The sequence below is a fragment of the Tyto alba genome, unplaced genomic scaffold (assembly GCF_018691265.1).
Source record: "Tyto alba isolate M040663 unplaced genomic scaffold, T.alba_DEE_v4.0 Super-Scaffold_41, whole genome shotgun sequence".
NCBI lineage: Eukaryota > Metazoa > Chordata > Aves > Strigiformes > Tytonidae > Tyto > Tyto alba.
This window is the reverse complement of record NW_024881317.1, coordinates 23,172,422-23,189,961: the sequence shown is the minus strand read 5'-3', so window position 1 is coordinate 23,189,961 and position 17,540 is coordinate 23,172,422. Positions and strand designations below refer to the sequence as shown.

The 17,540-nt window shown below is 52.0% G+C and overlaps 1 protein-coding gene across 13 annotated transcripts in view; it reads right to left on the bottom strand.

Annotated features, from left to right (window-relative positions):
- The window catches only part of CPEB1 (cytoplasmic polyadenylation element binding protein 1), a 43,023-nt gene that overhangs the window by 10,857 nt on the left and 14,626 nt on the right, over window positions 1–17,540 (bottom strand). For 10 of the 13 annotated variants that reach the window (XM_032990477.2, XM_032990478.2, XM_032990480.2 and 7 more), the window contains one exon: window positions 15,335–15,523. In XM_032990477.2, the coding sequence (XP_032846368.1) occupies window positions 15,335–15,523 (189 nt within the window). Of the gene's footprint in view, window positions 1–15,334; window positions 15,524–15,787; window positions 16,349–16,482; window positions 16,585–17,540 lie in introns of those variants that run through there. The other 3 variants (XM_032990483.2, XM_032990482.2, XM_032990484.2) reach the window with 3 other exon arrangements.

The following is a 17,540-nucleotide window of genomic DNA, read 5'->3' as shown; positions in this document are numbered from 1 at the left end:
CTGGAGTAAGCTGGGACCTGGGGGTCAGCTACCCATGCAGTTTTAACAATGGGGGGTACAGACCGGGCCCGCAGCCAGCGTTTGCTGCACACACTGATGGCCAGGCTGAGAGGAGCAAGGCCTAACCCATTAGCAGGCATTTGCAGGCTCAGAGGTGGGACGCCACACACGTCAGCCCCAACAGGAGCTGGCTACAGGCAGCCAGCAACGTGCCAGTCTGGCCTGCTGACAAAGGAGACGCTTCACAGGCGGCAGCGAGCACTGTCCCCGGTACGCACTCACAACAAGCCTGTCTGGTCAGGCCTCTGCCCGAGAGCTGACAGACGAGTACGCACCAGACTGCTTCCCCTCGCACAGCAGCAGGTTTTCCTCCCACTGAGAATTGAGGCAAGCAAATTCCTCCCTACAGAGCCACCCCCTCCGCCAAGCAGAGCGCCAGACCACCGAGGGGTCATGAAAGTCCCGTCCTGCTCCACAGGTCAGTGGTGTGGGGCCAGCTGCCACCCCGAAGGGGAGAGAACGCAGGGCAGGCTTGGCAGGGGCACGACACCAACCAGTTCTATTCAAAAGGAGCAAGTCTCAGCAAGCTGAATGTGTCCCCAAACCAAATTAAAAGAGCAAAGCATTCAGAAACGGTTTTAATTATTCAGAGGCTGCAAAACAAGGCAGCTTGCCCTGAAGCTTTCAGTTTTCAGCAGAGAAAGTCTGGGGTCTGCTTCACATCCTCCAGCCCTACCTGACCACAACCAGCTAGGACCACATGGTTTTTAACCCAGATTTTCAGTAGCTCTTGTGCAGAAGAGGATTAATTGGATTATTAAGGTGAGTAAAATTGCCATTGCTAAAGCGCGCTAGAGTCAGACACCAGCACCAACTCTGTGCCAGCACCAGAGAAAGCTGCTGAGCATGCCTGAAGTGAGATGCTGGGATATACCTGTCCCGAGGCGCGCTCTCCGGTGACATACCTGCTGGGGAGCTGGCATCTCTAGCCTCACACTACAGGGAGAAATCACACCACACCAACAGAAACCTCGGTCAGGTACAGGCGGGTCCTTTGCTTGAAGCATCTACCTCAAGGTAGAGCTGGCCTGCAGGAGCCCTCAGCACCTTCCCACGTTTGCAGAGCCTTATCCCCACGAGTTTCCCCCAACAGAGGTGCAGGCCCGTTTCAGCTGCAGCACAGGACTACGAACTCACCTCTGACCACACTTGGAAAGGGACCTCTTGCCCTTGGAATATCTGTTTGCCTCTGACGGCAGCACCTGTGCTTACACCCAACCCCGCCGCCGCGGAAAAGCCTCCCTGGCCCAGCAGTACTTACCCTGGGCAGAGCTTGAGCAGCAGCAGCCCCGCTAGCAGCAGCAGGTAGCAGAGGGAAAGCTGTCGCTGACAGCTCGAGCCGGGGAGGAGACTGCTCCCTCCTAGTCACAGCACAGAGCAGGGCAGAGCATCTCCCAGCCCAGGCAAGCCGCACTACGCTGGTTTGGCGACTTCTCTGAAGCCACGTGATGTGTTTAAAAATACAGCCAGTGTATTGTTCAAGGGAGACAGCTGAATTTGTTAAACAGGCTCAAAAATCTGATTAGTCACTAAACAGTACAAGAGTCAAAGCAAAGCAGCTGATCCCACGGCCCAAGCCTCACTGCCGACAAACGCTCCAGCGCTGACGCCCTCCTCTGCCATCCAGCACAGTGGGTTTGTAACACCGGGCAGCCCTGTGCTGACCCCGTGAACGCAGTGGTCCTAGAGACCTGGAGCAGCAAACGCCACAGACTGCTGCCAGGCAATGCTGTCCTGCACCTCATCATCTGGTTATCGGAGATGCAGGACCAGAACTCCATCAGCAAACGCTCATCAGGAGCTCCCAAAGGCATTACAGGGTCTAGCTGCTCCGCCCCATGTATTGCACCCTCATCTCTGCCACCACTCTGGCTTGCTACAGCCACTGCTTACACATTTGCTCCCAGGACTGCTCAGCTCTCCCCACAGCTAGAAAACCAGTAATGCCAGTATGAGTGCATTCAAGTAGCAGGATTACTGGCCTTTAAAGGGACCTACAGTCTGGGCACCCAAGTTTCAGCACCTACCACCAAGGAAAATCCTGCTGGCTACAACTGACCCACTCCTAACCTCACATCCTGGAAGTGCTGACATCCTGCTGTTAACGCAGATGGATTTCATCCACTCCAGAAGCTTTGACAGGTCTGCACAGGCAGTGCTCAGCTACATGCTCTGCAGGCTACGCCGAGCTCGCAGGAGCCCCCACATCGCCCCAGCGGGTTTGACCCAGCTTCAATTGGTACCTACAGCCACTCAGGACATCAGGAGGAAAAGTCACGAGCCACGCTTGGCCTTTCCTCCTTTACATCGCTTAGCAATCAGGTTGTAACCCCTGAAACCTTTGCAGGTAGCCTAGAAAACATCAGCATAAGAGATGAGATCGTCTGTCTCACCCTCCCAACTCTAAGGCACCCTGCTCCAACTCCCTGCCTGCAGGGTTACCCACCAAACCCCCGTCTGGGAGATGGAGCACAAGAGCCTGAAAAATGTTGCCCACCCAAAAAAAGCCCTCAAGTCAATAAAACTCAATAAACCCACAGTTCTTCCAGGGAAGTTGGCCCTGTCTCCCCTCCCAAGTAGACAACTTGCAGAAGAAAACAAACACACACACACACATTTCCACTGCACATGCAAGATGCATCAGCAATTTCTCTCGTCAAGAGCATCCCTAAAGATGCCGAAGTGAAGCAGGAAACACCAGGTAACTACTCAGACTAAGAAAAAACCTTAAGTGTAAACAACTAATTATTTTTCACATCTATGGGGGAAATTTCAACTGAAAGGTCAATGCAATTCCCATTCATCTGTTCATACACAGCAGCCCTGCTGTCCAGAGCATGGCAGTTTGCAAAGAGCTTCTGGAACTTTTCATGCCTCCGCTTGGAGCTGCAAGAGGCACATGACAACACTCCTTTGCAGGGGACAGCAAAAACGGTAGCTTTTAATAGAAACTCAGCTCTGACTTTTGACTCACCGCTGCAGCTTTAATGACTGGATTCAGAGCCAGTGTGCTCCATCTTTGAGCACGTCAGCCAAACGCTGACAGATTTAAGAGCTCTGTGGAGCAGCCTCAATACCAGCGTGGCACTCTTCCAGATCGCAGGCACTCAGGTCACTCTAGAGAATGAGAATTTTACAAGCCAATCCTTAGTTGAGCTTTCCCTAGTAAATGCTATCAGGACAACGGTGTTGCAATACATCCTCTTAATTCCTGCATCATCCCAGGGTCCCTAAAGATACCAAGATACGTGCAAGCATCCTGAACACATCACACCCCAGCCAGACACTCTGTGGCAGAAGTATGCAGCTAGACTGAGCCCACAGTGGTGGTTTCGCAGGGTGGCTAGTTCCTACTCTCCAGGGCAACTCCGTCCAAACTTCTGACCACAAATTATCTTTTAAATCTGGTTACCAACCACTGAGCTACCACGTTTAACATGAACTTACCCAAACTCAAGCAGATCACTCCATCAGCACAAGCTGCAATTCACAGCACGCACACCTTGGGAAAGGCACCGCAACAGCAAGATGCCAAACATCTAACCCAACCAGCCTCAGAACAGCTTTTATTCTTCCATGTGCTGGTTAGACTTGCAATTTAAGATTTTCCGCACCTGCCCAGGACCTTGAAGCATACAGCTTTCTTCCTTGCATACTATAATTTACAGCCATTTAAGAATTAGACCTTCCTGGTAGCTCTGACCAAGCCCGTTTTATAAGAGATGGGTGTAAAGATGAGCCCTAAGGAGCCAGGCTTACCAATGCTGGCAGCTCAGGGAAGGGCTCCGGGTAAATAAGCCACCTTACCACTATGCTGTTGACAAATGACATTTTAATGCCTTGAATAAGACCTTAAGATAAGAAAAGTACTACACAGAGAGCATCCACTGAATTTATTCCTGACAGCCAGAGTTGACAAAAAGCTCTGCCACCATTAAGCTGTCCTCTAAACAAGTACTTTTGCTTTAGCTTGGGTCTGTGGGAGATGACCCAGCCGCACAAGTCAACAGCACATTCACAGAGTAGCACTTATACTCCTTACTCCTTGGTGTATCAGCTTTAGTCAAGTTGTCTAGAAATCGAGTCTTGCCCAGAGCAAAAACCTCTCACCTTACAACTGTCCAGGTTCTTCCGCTCAAGATCCTTCCCCACACTAAGAACATCAGCAGAGGCTTCCCCATAGAGGAAAACAGCATTTGCCATAGGGTGACACGCGCCACAGCCTCCTCACAAGCCTGAAGGCACAGGTAACTGCATGTGTGCACACAAGAAACTCCTGCTGACCAGGACAGCATGCCAGGCCCCACATTTTACATTCCCAGCAATGCCTGGCACCTGCATGCTTAACGTGCAGGCAGTTTGACACTGCATTTGGCAGTGGCACCCAGTGCTAGATGAGCACATGCACACTTTTAAAAGCTTGCTGCAGGGCTAAAAAAAAAAAGCCTATTTAGAAGTGACCAGGACGTGTCTGAGCAGGTCTACAACGCTAAGGCCTTCAGAGGGTCACTTCTGCTGCCTGGTACCACCAGCAAGATTAGAGAGGGGGACATTTCAATTTCCAGAAGGCAGGTACCAGAAGTTTGTCTGCTGGAAGATTACTTGGCACAGGAGGAGTGGCAGACTGGCAACACCCCACCCCCTTCTCCATCATCCACCAACTACTACTTATGCTGAAAGTCCACCCTTCTGTCCTGATCTCCTTGTGGAGGCAGGGGCAAAGAGATCAATAGGAAAGCTCTTACCAAGCAAAGCAGGGCAGAAGAGATGGATTTCTGCTTCTCCTCCGAGCCACCTGCTGTGCCCAGAGGCTGCGGAGCCGTATGCACATTCGGGGCAGGGTGGCAGAGGAGGGAAGCAGCATGACCGAGGCCCTGGAGACTGAACACAGTGCAGTTTCTTTTGTCATTCATCAAATAAGCTTGTAAAGAAAAAAGGCTGATGTCCTAAAACAATAGCCTGCTGCAGTTCCAGAAAAACAGCTCGTCTGCAGTTTTTACCGCCCAGCCAGACTCTACCCTGATGGGGTGGGAGCGGGCTGAATGTTTTAGTCAGCCAGAAAGCAGCACCTCCTACAGACACTAAGCAACTTCATAGCAAGAGAAACATTTGCATGTCTGTAAGGCAAACGGGCACCTTAACCACCTCCTACAGCTACAGTTAAGTCTCTGTAGTTACGGCAGTGACACAGCCAGACAAGCTGCCAGAGTGAGTTTTCCCCCCTCCATCACACACGAGCACCGAGCTGCTTAAAACACGACCTGCTCACTGCAGGGGAAGGGGTGATCAATACTCCAGGCTAATCTTAAGTGAAGTTTTAGCACTTCACGCCTGCAGCCATGGGACCTCACACTGCCTGCGAGGAGCCAGCACGCCTGCAGCCGCAGCACAGGAACGCCAGAGATACCAACAGAACCAAGCCCAGCAGAAGCTCTGCAATGATGGATGTGGGGCTGCAGCACATGGGACAGGAACAGGCTTTGCTTGGCACAAGGCAAGCAGAGATTGGATTCCCCCCTCTATTCACTCCTTAGCAGGGAGTTACAGCAAACAGCCAGGCTCTTACGGGTGCCTAGAGGAACAGGGGAAAAGCTGCTGCACGAGAAGTGGCACAAAAATTTCTTCCTCTTAGGTAGAGCAGTCATAGGACAGGGCCCAGAGAGGTGGTGGGGATCTCCACCCTTAGGCACTCAGAGCTCATCTGAGAAGCAGGCTGGATACCTCCCGAGGTCTCGTCCAGATGAAATCCTGTGACTTGATTAGACTCCCATTACTCCAATGGAGAAAAGTCACTGCTGTTAGGAAAAAAGCCACCCGACGTCTGATGCATGCGCCATTCTCCAGAGCTGTACATCACAACAGAAGTCTCGATCGTCTTCAACCAACTGCCAACTTTCAGGAAAAGCAGCACCCAGAACTGCAGATGTGATCAAGCAGCAATAACCACCATCTAATTAGGAACTACCACACAGCCCTTTTCATTTCTGAACTACAGAAGAGGAACCTCTGTCCTGACAGAGTCTTCATTTGGGGCGAAGAACTACTGAGGATATTCGGGCAGCTATTTCTGGTTTGCTAAGAAGGGGGCAGGGGAATAAAAAAGGCAGCATGATCCCACAGCTGAACCACAGAATTAGAGTCAGGACACCTGAGGTCTATTCTTGGTTCTGGCACTAACATGGTAAGTCACTTCCCCAGCATGCCCTGGAAAATGGAAACAGCAGTAGAACTAGGAACACAGAGAAGCTTATTGCATTAACATTTGAGAGCACAGGTCCTCCTCCTGCGCCGAGGGAGTGGGACCTGGCTGACAACAAGCCTCACTGCTTCTTGAGACAGGGAATTTACTACTGTGTTTCTGGGAAGGGAAAACAGATACCCAAGGTATATAAAATCAGTAAAGACGGCTAAAATGCACTTCAGGATTAGAAATGCACAGGTAATTGCATTCACTAAACAGACTGCCACAACTGCGTTTGTCTTTAAAAAGATCAGAACATTGAAACACAGCAGGTTTTAACATGTATCCGTCCCCAGGAGATTTAAAAGCAAACATATTCAGGTCAAATTCTGCACAACAAGCTTTAGCTTCGCAAGCCTCAAGAACAAACACTTCTATATTTAAGTACCAAACTCCTCAATTATCTGCTGCAACATCCAGGGTGCAAACTCTGCAGCATGTGTTGCTTTACCTGCTAACAAGGATGAGACTGACTCATTTTCACCACTCAGCTGCATCGCAGTTTGTGAGTTGTCAAGTTTATCAGATTCCCACCTTTAGGAGAAGGTGCATCCTTTAGAGGGGGACCAGGGGAAGCAGGCTGTTGGCCATGCCCTTCTGGGCAAGGCAGAGGACTGCAGCAAAGGAAGAACAAGTAAAAAAGATAGGCTTCAATCCCCAATGCAATCTTATTTGCAAAATGGCACACAAGCCTCACTAAAGCATTCAGCTGGCATAAAGCCACTTCATCACTAGATTGGCACACCCAGCACCACCAGTGATGCCTGCAGGTTCCCGGTTACCTTCCAGAGGCCTGCATGCCTCAGGTACGCAATCACAGCTTCAGGGTTTTGCCTCACCTTCCCTCTGCACTCAGAGAAAACAAGCCAGAGGGGGCAAGGAGAGAAGCTGGGCATTTCTCCGTGGCCATCTCAAACAGATGGTGGCTGCTGCTGTGTCAGAGCAGCCTCAGAGCTGGCAGTAGCACAGACATCACCTGTGATTCAGCTGTTTTGCCAGCGCCTAAGGGACCATGCAGAAGGCGAGTGAGCCCAGCGACATTGATACAAGGTGCTGAGATGGAAGACACAGCACTGGCTGGAGGTGCCCTGCCCAGCCCCAACCTCCTGTTAATTCAACCCCACAGCGGCAGCACACAGCATCTGTGCTGTGACAGCTCGAGGACCACAGCACATTTTGGAAGCCAACCTTTTCAGAGCCAGCTCAGTGGAAGTGCCCATTTAAACAGGTCTTGTTCTGGGAACACTGAGGCAGCCCACGAATTAAGTTTCTACAGCCCTCTTGGGGTATACTACTTTTGACACCCTCCAGCAGCTTTCCTTATCCTGCTTTGAGCAGGAGGTTGAACTAGATAACCACGGGAAGTCCCTTCGAACTTGAATTGCCCTACCACCCTAAAAAGACAGCCTGTCGAGAGCACTGCAGAGAGCCTAAGAGGTCCTCGTACAGCAGTTTCATGTGCAGTCACCAGATGGGAAGTCAGCTAGAAGGATTTCAGCTGTAAACAGGCCAAACACTCTGCTGGCTCACTAGCCTTGCCTCTAGTGTCACCGCAATGGCAGGTCATCCTGCAATACCATGCTACACAACCTGGTTAGGGCAGCATGCTGTGCCCAGGCACAACGCAGCACCCACCAGGGACAAACTCAAGTCTAAGGCAGGGTAGGAGCAGACGTTGAAATTGGGGCTTGTCCCACCAGAGCTGGCATCACTCCCACCTGCTGCTACAGGCAGCCCCAGCACAGTGGGAAAAGGAAGCCCCAAAAGCCCCGTGGAAGTCCAGGCAGCTCCCCTACTCAGCTCCAAGTGGAAGCACTCAGACCTGCACGTGCTGTAGAGTTTGTAATGAAGGCACTGAGCCAAAAGACATCCAGGGCCTCTTCTGAAGAGCTACCATCTTACCACTGGTGATGCTGCAGCAGACAAAGCCTTCCATATCTGCTCTGCCCAGCAAGCATCCCATCCACTGCTTAGACCAAGCAGTGCCATGGTTGGAAGAAAACCTACCCACCCCATCTGTCATTTGAGTGGCACAATTTTGGGGTTAAATCTTATCCCAGGCCAGAGCTTTCACACACCTAAAACACATCACCGCTACCTCCAGTATTGATCACAATGGGGAAAAAGGACTAAGCTACTAGCTGCCTGGGGCAGCTGAGAGACACCAAACAGCAGCTCCAAGGCTCCCCTCAAAGGGAACATGCTTGTTAAAACTCACGTTAGGAGCTGAGAGAACACACTCCAGATAACTCGAGTCAAAAAGCTTACAGGCAAGCTCCATGAGACTGAAGTATTTGCACACACAAGCCATCAAGTCTAGGAAGGGTGGAGACCTGCCAGTGCCACAGCATTTTCTTCACTGCATTTAACTGCTTTGAACAGGATCAGAAGCTTGAGAAGTCTGTGCCTGCCTTGCACCCACACTTGTCTGCCATTACCTCCAGAGAGCATGCAAGCAGCAGCAACAGCCCCTCAGGGTTGCTCCAGAGGCTGCAGTAAAACATCTGTCCCTGAAAGAAATCAAAGGGAGGGTTTTTGGGTGGTACATGCCTGGTCCCGCAAGCTATCTCCAGTGCAAGACTGGAGGCTGCCCTGACCCACTTCAGTTCTGGCTGGATACAAGCAGAGATGCTGGTTAGGTTCCTGTTCTAGTTACTCATCTATTTGCACCTTCTATTTTACAGCATCAGCACAAATAAAAATAAATGTTTAGGAGAAGCTGCTCAAGTGGAAGCTTTAAGAGGTAGATTAAGAGCAACTTCCATTAGAAACTAATTGCAAACTCAGTTTTGATACTTATTTTACTTATTTGATATTTTATTCTGTTAAGGATCAAATACCCTTACCACATGAGCAGTCTGCAGCTATTAAGTGCTCCTTGCTTTCTATTCCACAGCACAGCTGGCTCCAGCCAGCAGTTGAGAAATCAGCCCACAGTGTGAGCAGCCCTTACTGAAACATGTGGAAGAAACAAGTGCCCATTAAGCATCTTCACCAAGAGCATCCTCAGAAAAGCCTGACAAGAGCTAAGATGACAAGGGACAAGCTTTCAGTAAGGCCATCTCAGGCTCTCTTGAAGTAGAACCGCCAAGCAGGAGACCATGGGAGTCAAGCCAGCTCCCAGCTTTGTTCCCTTACAGCATTATTATAATTAACCTCCACACAGAAGGCATCACCACCATGTTAGTGCTTCCACTACTAAGCCCTGAACAGTAGGCAGGCTGCTCCAGAAGAACCAGGGCTTAATGTACAGCTGCTGGGAAAGCCTGTCTTCCTCTCAAGGCAACAAAGGACATAGAACATGGGGATTCAGGATCCCCACCACTAACAAAGTCTTTGGTTATCTGAGTCAGGCACAGGTCAGAGGCCAGCAAGAGGTGGTCTTGCCTCCTTGTTACAGCATAAGCAGCCATACCATCAGCAGTATAAAGGAACCTTTTACTGAGTTTTCTAGGCAGGCCTGGGTTTAAATCTGTGTCAGTCTCACTCAGGGTGAAGCGCTCACTTCCTGGACCCGAAGCTCTCCTTTCACTAAAGGGCAGAAAAAAGTCCTTCTTCGATACCCTGGTGACAACCTAGAGTTACTCAGATACAGAGCTCTCCTCTACCAGAATAAGCCTCAAACCTTTCTCTAGCACAAGAAGGATTTTCATGCAGCCAAGCAGGAATATGCAGGAGTTGAGGACACACCTAGGCAGCAACTGTTGTCTGAAGACACTTGTCCAGAAAACAGCAGGTAAAAGCAGGAAGATACCTGGACATGTAGAGGGAGACAAGGGAGAGCACTATGGAGGAGGCACCCAGCACCATGCTGCAGCACATGGAAGAACTAGAGATCTGGGGGCCTTCCCGCACCCAAATCCTCTGCCCCTCTAAGGTTTTCCTCAAGCTCTGCAGCTGAACACTCAAACCAACAGCTTGAAGGCCAGCAATTGCTCTGCTGTACTTATTAGCAACAACGACCCACAGACATTAGCAACTCACTCGCAGGGATTTCTCAGGTGCCTGCCACCACGTACACAGCATTTCTGAGGACATTTTGAAAATAATCCATCCTGGGGGAGCAGCTTAAGAGTCCCTCCTGCTGTTATTGAGAAGAAAGGCTAGGAGACCATGACAACAGCCACGTTTCCTTCTGCGCAACAGGTCTTGTCTTTCATCCTTCAGAGACGGGGGTTTTGCCTTGAAGACTTCAGAGTGATTTGTACTCAGAGGCCTCAGCTATCTGCCAGGCAACACACAACAGATTGCCTGCAGTTCTAGCCTAGCAGATTTTAAGCCACTACAGATAATCAACATGCTCAAGCTTACTGCAGATAGAAGTTGCTGTGCTTTCGGAAGCAGGAAAACCAAGAGCTGCAAAGATTCGGCAGCGCTTCCCTACCACAGGCCATTTCCCCAGCACCAGAGTGACTGGAGCTGTAAGCTTACAGGCTGGAGAATGAGACAGCAGCAGCCACTCTGGAGAGGGCATGGATTAGGCTGGAGCTGCAACCTCAATAGCAGATCCAAGGAAAAGCTCAAATGTTGCTGCACCATCAGCTTTAGGGGTCACGCAACAAGAAGAGGCTGACATCGCAAGGTGGTCCATCCAACACCTTAAGGAAGAGCTCACCTGCTCAGGCTGGGCTCACCTAGAGAGGCCAACATCTTCTCTGGAAGGAAAGCTGAAGCTTCTGAAAACACCCTTCCAGGTTAGCATTGCAAACTTAGCGTTAACAGACTTTTTAGGACGATTTCCCAGTGGGCAAGTCTGCTGTCCCACATAGGGACAACCTCCCAATGTAGGGCAGGACAGACCAGCCAGACCAAGCAGCTGGCACACAGGCTAAAAACCAGCCAGGGAGACCCAAAATCTGCACACAGATCTGCTTGCGTACTGCTGTCACCCGTTCTCCAGGCAAAAACTGGATCAAGACCCCATTTGCTTGTTCTCCTTAAGGAACAGGGTAGTGAAGGTAAAGGATACCATCAAGGGCAGTCCCATCTCACTGCCTCTTAACCCCTCCTTGTCTCTGCAATGAACTCTAAGGTCTTAACACAAGCACCTGCCTCTGAGGCCACTTTAAAGGAGGGGAAATGCTGCCTCAAGAAATACAGCTAGGGATGGCAGGACTGGAAGCGTTCAAGGCCAGTTTCCTGCAAAAGCCCCTCCCTGGGCCACAGAGCAGGTTTCTGGGACTTGCTGAAGTATTTCCAGCCTGACAGATCTAGTGGCAGCAGTGGGTTTTAGATGCCTTTCCTGCTATGAGACAGCAGTTCAATCCTACAGCCAATAAATGCAGGCAGCTCGAGCCTGCAAGCAGCTGCTGCCTCCCAGAGAGGCTCTCTCCAGACACCAGCTTCAGGGACTGGCAGCGCATCTGGCACGCTCTCAAGGGCTAAGCACACATCCCGAGTGCATCTCGGCACTGGACGCAGAAGGAAAACTTGTTACAAACAGCCTTGTGTGGGTGCAAGGGGTTCAGCAGCCTTTTGGGAAGGGGGATGTAGGCAGGATCAGCACATACAACAAACCAGCCCTGCTGCTCTCCAGCCTCCTCTGGCACAGCCCTGGCTGGCAGCAGGCACCTGATCCCACTGCACCACGCTGCGCTGTGACACCGCCCCGGGAGCACAAGGTGACACCAGAAGGTTTTGCAGCCAAAGGTCCTTCCTGGGCTGAGAAAGCTCCATGCTGGCAGGGACTACACAGACAGGAGCAGAGGTCCCAGCTCATCAGTACTCAAGCACAGGCACTGCAGGGCACCACATCAGCAGTATTTTTAGCCGGATTGTTGGGTTGGGTTTTTTTTTTTTTTGCATTTCCACTCTTTCAGCCACCTCCCCGTGGGTCTGCGCAGCTGAGTCACTGCTGGAACCTTCCAAACGCTTGGGTGCCAGCGGCACAACAGCTCTGCCTGGCAGTGCCTTCCCTCCTCAGCCCCTAGAGACAGCCCAGCACTGATGCAGCCTCACCTGCTCTCAGGACACCCTGATGGAGACCCCAGACCTTGGGACTAGGCCAGCTGCAGCCTCCCAGGCCTCAGCACAGGCCATCGGGAGCACCCAGGCACAGCAGCATCCTCTCCACGTCCTCCCTCTTTCCATCGCAGCACAGCTAGGCCACCTGGAAGCATTGGCATCTGCCGACTCCTCAGATCTGTACAGCTTTCAGACTTAGGAGCAGTCTTCTGCCACAGAGGAGTGTTTCACAGCCTCTCAGAAGACACTCCTGAACTACAAGATCTGCTCTCCCAAGAAGCTCCACATAGCCACTCCAGGGCCCTTACGAAGGAAGAGAAGATGAGGCTCTGCAGACACACGAGGTGTGGGCAAGCTGAAACAATATAACAGCTGTGCACAGACACTGGCCTTTCACTTCTCCAGCCATTACACATTCCCAAAGCTCTTGGAGCCCGAGAGTAACAGCAGTCCAGATCAAGCAGCACTCCTGGCCCAGCTGCCACACAGCCAAGAAGGGAAGGTAGGATTGAGAAGGAGAACAAGGTCTCAGGACCATGACACCCCCAGCCGTATCGCACTAGACCCTCTGCACAGCCTCCAAGGGCTGGAGGCTCCTCTGTAGAAGCAGCACAGCTGTATTTGGGCTGGTTTTACACCCCAGCCATTCTTTCTTTGTGTGTACTGAGGGGGATACCAGGAATGAGAAGTGAGGAAACAGGCCTCTCCAGACAGTATTGGGTGCCATCGTCCAGCAGCTGTTACCACAAGTTGTCACAAACACCCACAGCGCGCAGATCAACCGAGCCCAGGGCGGAAAGGTCAGATCCTTTCTACCGCTCTTCCCAGGCCTCTGCGGCAGGCAGGAGCTCCAGCACAACGCACTGCAGTCAGCGGGGGCACCTGATACCCTCCGTGAGCAGGGAGGTCACCAGAGCACCTTCAAATCCTCTCCGAATGAACCTCCCTCTTGAAACCAGAGACCCTTCCACCCTTGACAGTGAACCCCTCCCACCACCACTGTCCACTCAGCCTCACCACCCAACCTGCAAGGCGCAAAGCCTGCTGCGCTGCTCCCTGCCTGCTGGAGCACTGCAGAGACGTCCGTGCCTCTGCCAAGGCAGCCTGGCAGGAAGCTGGCCAAGAGAGCACTGGAGACAGCTACAGTGGATCAGGTGGGACGTTCGCACAGAGCAGCCGCCTCAGTGTGCGACAGCCCTTCTTCTGCAGCGCCGTTGTGCGCTGAGCCCCAGGCGTTGTGGTGGTTCTCAGCAGCAGAACCGTTCAGCGTGGATGTTGCCTGCTTTCAATGTGCTCTTTAAAGACCCTACAAACACAGGTTCAGTGCCCCATAGTCTGCTAACAGCCGTAAGGGGCCCGGTGCACAGCTCTAAGGCACCTGTACTGCACACTAACTTCCATTTCTCCCTCCTCCAAGGTTTCAGCTGGCAACAAGAGGAGGACAGATACTGAGTGTGTGGTATTCCCTGCTTCATTAGGGGAAGCCCAGAGGACCATGTGCTGGACCAGAGCAAGGCTTCATAAAGCGACTGCAGCCTGACTGGAAGTGCCTGCGCTAGGGCCCGCATGCAAGCCGGCATGCTAAGTCTTGCAGAAATTCAATGTAGAAACTGGAGTGAGCTGTGCTGATGAAGCTGTCATTTCAAACTCCACTACCTCACAAGTGTTTGTGTTTTTTTTTTTGGTTTTTTTTTTTTTTTTTAAACAACCCATGCAACAGCATTCAGGGCTGTGTCGCAGCTCTTCCTATCCCAAGGGCAGCACCCCCTGGACATGAGATGTGGTTGACAGCACCCCCAAACATCTATGTGATCAAATCATGCTACCCAGGCCACCTCAGAAGCTATCTACATTCCTGTCAGCACCAACTTTATGCCTGGGGCCTCCTGTGTCACCCAAGTCTGCGCAGAGATGCACTACCCTTTTAACAAAGCAGCAGCGTGCTGCTATAAAGGGATGAGTTTCTGTAGCAACCAGGCTGAACTTGTACAAACTCTGCCAAAGCACTAGATCTTTCCATGGACTGATACTTGAACGAACACACCACCATTTGTGAAGCTGGTTTTTACAGCCTTCAAAGGGTGGGAAATGAACTCTTCCCTCTGTGTTACCCCTCCGGCTCCATCACCAGGCTGAGGAGATGCATTAAGTTTGTGCACACAGCACCTCTTTCTCCTCCTGTGATTTTACAGAGAAGGCTGGTGCCTCTGGAAGAGTTAACTGAGCCCTGTATCACTCCAGGGGAAGCACCCAGCACCCCAAAAACTGCCCTTCTTATCCCAACTGCAAAACCAGACTGGAAAAGACTGAGGGGGAAGGGCAATCCAGCCAGCAGCATGTGGCTGCAAGCCCACACCCTGCCCATCACGTAGGTTTGCGCCGGACCAAAAGAGTTAAAGCAAGAAGCCATTCCGCTGCATCTCCTCCTGCCCACTGCTAGGCACAGACCGCTATTTCTAGTTGAACGTGGGAGTGGAGAAGGATCCCTCCAAGTCTTCCACCCAGCCTGCGAGCTGCTGGCTGAAGTTGTTAGTCAGGTGCCGGCTGCGCCTACCACACCCCACAGGCAGAGTTCGGCAGGCAACGCTGCCGTAGCGTAGGAGCGAGCGGCGCTGCCTGGACTTTCAGTCGGGTGTGGGGGGGTCCCCTCTGCAAGCATACACCCCCCTGCCTGCAGGGCTACCTGCCACCAGGGATTTTCTCAGGCTGCCAGAGCAAAGTTCAGCCTCCTGACACCACACCCCCCACCCACTCCCTCCAAAGGCAGGGAGGGAATCTCTCCTCCCTCAGCGAGGTTATTCCTCCACCTGCGTTACAGTACCGAGCAAAACATAAGCCTGGGCACTTCTTGTCTGCAGTGAACTGACAGCAGAGCAGAGGGGGCTGTGGCACAGCCAGCCACAGCCTCCCCAACTCAACTGCCACATTACACAAGCATTACGGGTCGAGAAGCCCCCATCAGTAACCACCAGCATCCCATTACACAAGCAAATTGCGCCGCACGAGCTTTAAAACAGCCAAAAATAAAAGGAATCCAACAACTGTTGCTGCGTGTGTCAGCAGACTCACCGGACTGTGTGCTGGTTTGTGCTGCAGCGTCAGAGTCCTGGGTGCTCCAGGGTCTGTCCCACCCTGTCAGGTTGAGGGACTGCAGGCCAAGGCACAGATCGTTGGTGTCTGGGAGGCCACGGGAAGACTCTTGTGTGGACGTGGGGAAAAGCATCCTGCTTGCCACCGCTTCTTCAGAGTCCTGGAAGTCTGCTCAGATTGAGAACAAACAGAAGCTTGAGAGTTCAGGGCTGCTTTTTTCTTTTTAAAGAAGGAGTTTTCCAAAGCATTAAGCCCAGAGCCAGGTCTCGTGCCGCTCTGAAGCCACAGCTTCTGCAACTAGCAGTTGCACCCCAAAAGGGAGGGCTACCATATGTCCAGAAACCAGCCCCCCACCCCCCTCAGCCCCTCCACCTTCCTATCCCGTCTGCATTACTGACTGGGTCAGCATGTGACCAGGCTGCTGATGCTTACTGTGCTGACAGTGACGTCACTCAGCCATGCAAGAGAACTGCATCAGCTCTTACAAAATAAAGGTAAGAAGAAAGATTTCCCCCGAAAGACAAGACAGCAGGCAAGAGGAGAGAGGTGCAGCTCCAGTAAATCAAGGGAGGCAGGCAGCACAAAAGCAGGGCTCCACAATACGGCACAGCAGACGACAGGCTTGAGGCAGCAATCCCCCCAGCAACGACGATAGCAGCAGCAGCGACAGAGCAGACAGTTAGTTTTAGTGCTACCCAGCTCTCCTGTCCCCGCCTCCCTCCACCCACAAAACCCAAAAACACTTTAGTCCTGGACAGACTCCAGCTGCTGGCTCCAATTCAGAGCCCAATGCAAAGCTTCGCAATTCTGCTAGCATAATCTATTTGGTTCAACTTGGCCACTGTGCCTCACTGACTCTGCATTGTTTACCACTGAGTAACAAGGATAACCTTCAACCCTCCTGCTACCCAGAGAGAAGCCCATTATCCCTGGTCCAGCCCAAGCAGGCACATCACGCTGGTACAGGAAGAGGAGGACGGGCCGGAGTGCTGGACCCATTTCACATCAGGAATTTTTCATGGCCTGTTTACCTTCCACCCACCTGGTTGTCCCCCCCCCTTTCCCAGCCCTCCCTTCCCCTGCAGGGTGTTCACAAGCCTACGGTACTGGAGACGCCACATTCTTGCCTCGGTTTAAGCCTGTGCCAACAGCCTAAGGAAACGCAGCAGGTTCATAGTCTGAGAATTCCAGTTTAATGCGGGGATCTGGGGGCTGATGAAACCACAAGATGCTCAGCTGTGTTACCCGAAATCTGAGTCAGAGGGCATTTATAAGCCAGCTACCAAGCAGCAGCAGCTGTCTCCTCCTCCTCCCCCTGCCCCCACACCCTCCCACTGTGCCATCAGATGTACACCTCGCACACACCACTCCCGGCTCTTCAGCGGGGCGCTGCAGTGACTCCAGCCTGTCACGTTATCCCTCACGTGCAGCCCTGGCCATCCCAGACAGCCTGACAGCGTTCCTGGCCTCCTTTTCCACATCCGATGCCACTCGGTCGCCTGTGACCTAGCAAAGCGCTGGCAAGGGCTGGTGGCAGTTGGGTACCCTACACAAGACGCAGGCCACTGCCGCCACTGGAGGTGGGACCCTCCCCTTCACCCCATGGCAATGTGGGGAGCACCAACGTTCCCAGATGACAGTGAGGGGGCCAAAGCACTGCAGTCAGGATGAGAGCAGCTAAAACCATACCTGCTGGCAACGTGCCGCCTTCCCCCTTCCCAGCTGCAGCCTCCTCCACAGCACTTCACCAGGATAGCATCCACCAGGGTTTGTTTTTTTTTTTTTTTTTTTCCACTCCCCTAGTAGTACTAGTACAAGCTGTAGTGCCAATTCAGTCACATTACTATCAAGCACCTGTAACAGCACCAAATATTCCTCCAAAAGCATCACACTGCATCTTCAACAGGGTATTTCACTGCATTTAATTCTTCCAGTATAGTTTTCTGATTGCTTGTTTTGGACAGGCCCTAAAAACATAATGCAGCTGTAGGGAGGAGAGGATAAAGGCACATTGCTCAGACAACTCAGTTCCCACAGCAACCATAACTTGCCCATATGAATATGTAACATTTCTGCATTTTCATAAATGCAGAAGTGCTGAGCTCTAGCCCAGATCCCTGGCAGTAGGAGACTGCCCTCCCTTTGGGAACCAGGATCTCGCTAGGTTTTAACCCATCTTCAGGAT